General features: G+C 25.7%; 2 protein-coding genes across 3 annotated transcripts; one reads left to right on the top strand and one right to left on the bottom strand.

Annotated features, from left to right (window-relative positions):
* Window positions 1-283: 283 nt before the first annotated feature.
* LOC126858662 (uncharacterized) lies at window positions 284-1,433 on the top strand. Of its 2 annotated transcripts, XM_050609139.1 has the most exons (3): window positions 284-382; window positions 499-557; window positions 645-1,433. In XM_050609139.1, the coding sequence occupies exons 1-3, from the start codon at window positions 313-315 to the stop codon at window positions 1,080-1,082; spliced, it is 567 nt and encodes a 188-aa protein (XP_050465096.1). In that variant the 5' UTR covers window positions 284-312; the 3' UTR covers window positions 1,083-1,433. The 2 variants fall into 2 exon arrangements, with proteins under 2 accessions (XP_050465096.1, XP_050465097.1); XM_050609140.1 differs by lacking the exon at window positions 499-557.
* Window positions 1,434-2,297: 864 nt separating this feature from the next.
* LOC126858663 (putative nuclease HARBI1) lies at window positions 2,298-4,087 on the bottom strand. Its single transcript, XM_050609141.1, is given in 4 exon segments — window positions 2,298-2,848; window positions 3,305-3,369; window positions 3,371-3,589; window positions 3,868-4,087. Coding segments are annotated over 4 exon segments (1,038 nt in total). The 5' UTR covers window positions 4,071-4,087.
* Between the last annotated feature and the right edge of the window lie 1,814 nt (window positions 4,088-5,901).

The raw sequence follows: 5,901 nt of genomic DNA, 5'->3' as shown, positions 1-5,901 counted from the left end.
AAGAGAAATGTTGGATAAACATCACAAAGAAATTTAACAGTGTTATCTCAATTGTATCTCAGGACATCGAGATATGGGTTGTCTAAAAAATTGTTGGGACAACTTGAAAAAAAAACTTGTAAACATTATGCTGAAATTCGTAGTGAACTTTTCAAAACAGGTAATATATCTTATTAAATATTAATTTTATTTATTTTATTTAGATTTTAAAAATATTAATGTAAATCATTGTATACACGTGTCACATAAATTCAATAAATCGTACACAGGTGGTGGAAAATGAATATCATCGGAGATGACCCTATTGCTGAAATGGTCAAAAATATTATTCAGCCATCGGTTGAAGGTTTACAAAATAGATTTGACAGCGATTATATGCCAGGTATGCTATAAAATAATTTTATATTTTTCTTAGAACATTTCTAAAGTCAATAGATTTAAAACTTTGTAATTGAAATAAAAGAATATAAAGATTTAATAATATGTGATGTATCGTAGACACAGATGATCTACAGTACAGCAAAGAATTGGAAAATAAAGACTGTTATCAAGTTGAGGTATACATATATATTTCAAATATTTATTTATTTCATATATATTTGAAATTAAAAACTCTTGTTTTAAAATACTTGTATTTATTTTAGATGCTAGAAGAAGAAAATTTAAATGCAATAACTTGGGCTGAATGGACACCAGCTAAGCTGAGTTCTGAAAAAAGCAAAGAATTGCAATTTTCAAACAACAATGAAAATAACGATAAAACTGACAACTCATTGTCATTTGAAGATATCGAAACATTCTGTACACAATCTTCTAGTAAGAAAAACTGTGATCCTCCAACAAATAATTCATCACAACCAAATTTGAAACGTAAGAAATCAAAACAGCTTGAAGTAACTTCTTCCAAACAAAATGAACAGTTTTATGATCTTGCACAATCTAAATTAGAGTTAGTGGAATTAATGAAAGAAAATTTTCGTAAAATATTGCCAATACAAATATCAATTTACGAAAAACAATTAGAAAAAGAAAAACTTTATGTTGAAATGCTTAAAAAACAATTGAAATTTTATGAAAAATAAATTTGTTTCTTTTTTCCTTATGTCTACAGTTTCAATTTGAATCATATTGAGCATGTTCTTATGTTAAAAGTTTTTATATTTATTGAAATTATTATTTTATTTTATACTGAATACCAAAGAAACTGTAAATTTTTATTTTAAAGTTTATTTCAAAGAAACTATAAATTTTTATTTTCAAGTACCAAAGAAGATTCTTTATTAATTTTTATTGATAGGTATCAGTAAGCAAAATATATAATGAAATAATTTATTTTCTGTTAATTAGATATGGTAGTTATATAGATTCTATTAATTCTAATTTAGATCATATTTAGATCATTTAACGTACGTTAAAAAATTTCGATATTTATAATATGCATTCATTAAAATAGTTTTGTTATTTTACTTTAGATTAAGTATCTATACTAAGTATTTTGTATCAAATTATCTTACATTACATACCAAAACAAAACTAAATTGTTAAATTTTGAAGTATTAAAAGAAACTAATATACACAATATGTAGAAATAAGTATTTATTTTGTTATTATACATACATATTGTTATATATACATAAATAAAAGTTTTATATTTGATAAAATTTTTGTTTATTTTTTCTCATGATATCCAGATAATTCAATTTTGTTAAGATACTTTTTGCAATAGCCTATATATTTTATAATTGGATCATTCAAAATGTAACATTTCTTATATCTAATGTCAGTGGATGTTTTGTGACATTTAATAAAGTCATGATCCCGTTTTTATAAAAATGACCTATCTCGTCAAATTTGTGTAAAGGCTATATTTGTTTTTAACACCAAAACTGATTACTCTATAATAAACTGAAAAAATTCAATATGTTAAAATAATAATAAATTTTTAAACTATTTTTTAGGTAAATTAATAATAAAGTAATAATTTAAAAAAACTGATAATTTATCATTTTTATAGTCTTAAAAAAGTTACATAGAAGAAAATTTAAAATCAACTTTATTTCAATTTTTTAAAGAATATATTAATAATAATGATAAATGGCATATATTATTTTTACGAAACATTTGTATTGACAATATTATTATTTATTATCATTATAATTTGATATATTTTGTCTCATTTAATAATAAAATATTAAATAGTTATACCATACAAATATACTATTTGTAAATACGTAACTTACGATAATCTTTCTCTTACCTTTGGAAATAATCGTTGATTAATATATGCCGCATTGTTATCATGCCGTTATTATTATCGAGCCTATCATTTCAACAAGGTATATTTCCATTTTGTAAAATATCTTCCCATGGAGCAATTGTAATGTTGGATCATCTGCTGGTAATAGATCTCCAGCACGTCGAGCAATATTATGCAACACAGCAGTTGCAACGATTATAGGTAATACTTTATCCACTTTTTGAAATCGAGATCCAAGTACTAAAATAGGAAATCTCCTCTTCCATATTCCGAATACACGCTCAATAGTATTGCGTGTTCGTATATGCGATTCATTATATAACTGTTCTGCCCGAGTGCGTGGATTTTTTAAAGGAGTCATAAAATATGGACGAACAGAATAACCACCATCACCTAAAAGCAAAGAATTTTCAAACATTCCACCTTCGAATAAGGCTCGTATCCTGGAATTGTTAAATATTGTAGCATCATGCACTGATCCTTGCCAACGGGCCACAATATCTGTTATCTCTAAATTAGCATTACAAATTGCTTGAACATTTATAGAAAAGTATCCTTTTCTATTTCTGAAATATTCGGCGTCGTTTCCACCTGAAATAAATAAATAATATCAGTTAATATTTGTAATTAAGAATGGAAATTTTATGCAACAAGGATCAAGGTAAAAAATAAATCAATCTATTATAAAAAATAATGAATAACAAATGAACAATTCTAGGAATGTAGAATGTATTTTCTATAAAAGCATATATTATTCTTTATAAAACAAGATAAACACCATATAAAGTATACCTTTGATGGAAAAACACATATTTCAGTGATTAATTAAATAAAAAATTATACATAAAGTAAAAATAAAAAGTTTGTTTTTAAATTCATTAAAAAAACAAAATAATTTTAATTTAAACTTTTTTTTAAAATTTTTTCTTCAGAATGTAATTTAAAAATTTATGTGTTTGTGTGCATGTGTGTCTGTTCTTACACAAAAATATGCACTAATATTTTTAATATAAATGTATATTTTATAAAATATTGGATATTACTCACCAAATGATTGTATTTTTATGTGAGTACAATCTATGCAACCTATTACTCTTGGGAATCCTGCAATCGAAAAACTTGATTTGTTCTCTCTTTATTTCTTCAGCAAGCATAGGAAACTTTATGTATCTTGGTCGAAGACGAGCAATAGCATTAGTCACTCGATGAATAATTCTGTGAGAACTTGTTTTGCTCACTCCTGAAAAATCTGCTACTGATAGTAAATGATTCCCAGTTGCATAGAATCTCAATGTTAGAAGGAGTTGGTTCATTGGAGATATGGCATGGTTTCTAGTAAACAAAAAGCAGTTTTACTATAATTTATATTAATCATTTTATCTCTTGTTTATTTATTTGTGGTCAGAATGTAAAGGATATTGAACTAAATAGTGTATACTTGAAAATTATCAACATAAATTTGTCAATAATAATATCAATTATTTTATATTATTGATTTGATTGAATTAAATATTTGACTTCTATGTATTATTGTTATTCTATTTTGTTGTAACAACATGTATCTGTCAAAGTAAAAATCTAATTATGTTTTAAATTAATTTTCTACTTACTGTTCTGTTTTATGAGAAATTTCCTGTTCAATTTCTGTTAATACTATAGTAACAGATTTCTTCGATAAACGAAATCGTACATGAAAATCAATATTATCAAATTCTTCAAAATATGATGGTCGTCTTCTTATTTTTTTCGGGCGTCGATTTTTTATTTCTATAAAATTTTCGTCTTCAGAAGATAACACGTATTCTAAAGCCATTGCTAATTCTCACCAATTATTTTCCACCAATTATTTTATTTTATTATTATGAAACACTTAAAAATTATAGAATAAATTTTCACGCTAAAATCAGTGCCATTGTAGTATTAAACTTCGTTTATATTCTTTAAACGCCCAAAATTCAGCGTTCAACTTTAACCGCAGGAAATCGATTTTAATCGAAGTTTAAGGCAGTGTGGAACGCAACATTTCTTTTAAACCAAGTTCAATGAGTTAAACCCCGGTTAAAGTAAATTGTGGAACTGGGCCTAATTCAAACATGCATAATAGAAGACGCAATTTTTGCATTGTGTTCCATATATTTAAATGAGAATATTACAATATATTTTTATTGCTTTATTTATCGTCTAGCATATATATCCAAACATATCTAAGCGTGTGATATTAAAATATATATGCATGTCTTTATTGCATTGAACACAATTTGAATATTGCTTACATAATAACGTGTACTCTTTTGTATATTTTTTAAGAGAAATGCCATTTGGACATTTGTGTCCATATTTTTATATGTACATGTTTATGTATACATATATATAATATATTATACACATACATACATATAATATTTTATATATGTATAAAATATTATATATATATATATATATATATATGTATATAATTGATATATATGTAAATGTTTATGTATTTGTAGTATAAATTTGCAAACATTTACAATACATTATATATTTATCTCAATCGTGACAAAATAATGAATTTACAATATTTTGAATATTGAATATTCGAATATCTTGAATATTGTAAATAGAGTAGGCCTCTCCATCGCCTATTCTTGTGAAACATAACAATATATTTTTTTTTGTCTCTGCAATAAAGATAGTCTTCGCATTGAGATTTTTTCTTAATATTTTTTTGCATATCATCATAAGCTTTATGAATACGATAATAAATATTTATCATCGTTAGTATATCGATATAACCGATATGATTGAGAGCGCAGTATTATAAACTTTTTCACCACATAAATGTGAATGTTTATATATTAGAAGGACGTAAGTATACATATTTTGAGATTTTTCCAAAATATTTTCTCCAGCTCACGAATTGATCGCCTCTGGTATTTATTTTACACACATGCAAATTGCATCTTGTGTGAAATAACCAGCTCTCGAATTGATCGCCTTTGGTATTTATTTTACACACATGCAAATTGCATCTTGTGTGAAATAACCAGCTCTCGAATTGATCGCCTTTGGCATTTATTTTACGCACATGCAAATTGTATCTTGTGTGAAATAACCAGCACACAAATTGAACGCATATGTTTTTTAACCAAAGCGCACATGCAAAACGTTAAATTTACATAATTTTCAATATGATTGATATATACTGATAATGTACAATAATTAAGTAATACTATAAAATAATAACTTAGTAATTCTGTAATGTGTGAAACATCTCAAAACATTTGGGAATATGTAGAGGAACTAAACATGTTTTACATTGCCAAGTTGTTTCACTTCTTATATTATGTTTTGTGCACACATGACTGAAACAGTTAAAGAATCTAACAATATACTGCGCGGTAACAATATACTTTCGCCGAAGACAGTTTTTGACGTCTCGGAGACGTCAAGTCTACAATGGCACATAAAATGAATGACGTCTCTCAGACGTCATTGTATGATAAGGGATTAATTCCTTATTTTTATCCTAACATTCTTATCCTTATTTTATAATATTGTCACTAAAATTATATATCATTTTTCGCTTATTTGTTTATACGTTAGTCATGCTGCTTTCTCTCTCTCTCTCTCTCTCTCTCTCTCTCTCTCTCTCTCTGTCTCTC

Source organism: Cataglyphis hispanica, unplaced genomic scaffold (assembly GCF_021464435.1).
Source record: "Cataglyphis hispanica isolate Lineage 1 unplaced genomic scaffold, ULB_Chis1_1.0 scaffold30_size21482, whole genome shotgun sequence".
Lineage (NCBI taxonomy): Eukaryota > Metazoa > Arthropoda > Insecta > Hymenoptera > Formicidae > Cataglyphis > Cataglyphis hispanica.
This window is presented reverse-complemented; position numbering and strand designations above follow the sequence as displayed.

Coding starts and splice junctions, on each gene's coding strand:
- LOC126858662 (XM_050609139.1), top strand. CDS start 313: ATGGTCAAAAATATTATTCAGCCATCGGTTGAAGGTTTACAAAATAGA. Junction 383..498: donor TGACAGCGATTATATGCCAG/GTATGCTATAAA, acceptor GATGTATCGTAG/ACACAGATGATCTACAGTAC. Junction 558..644: donor AAGACTGTTATCAAGTTGAG/GTATACATATAT, acceptor TATTTATTTTAG/ATGCTAGAAGAAGAAAATTT.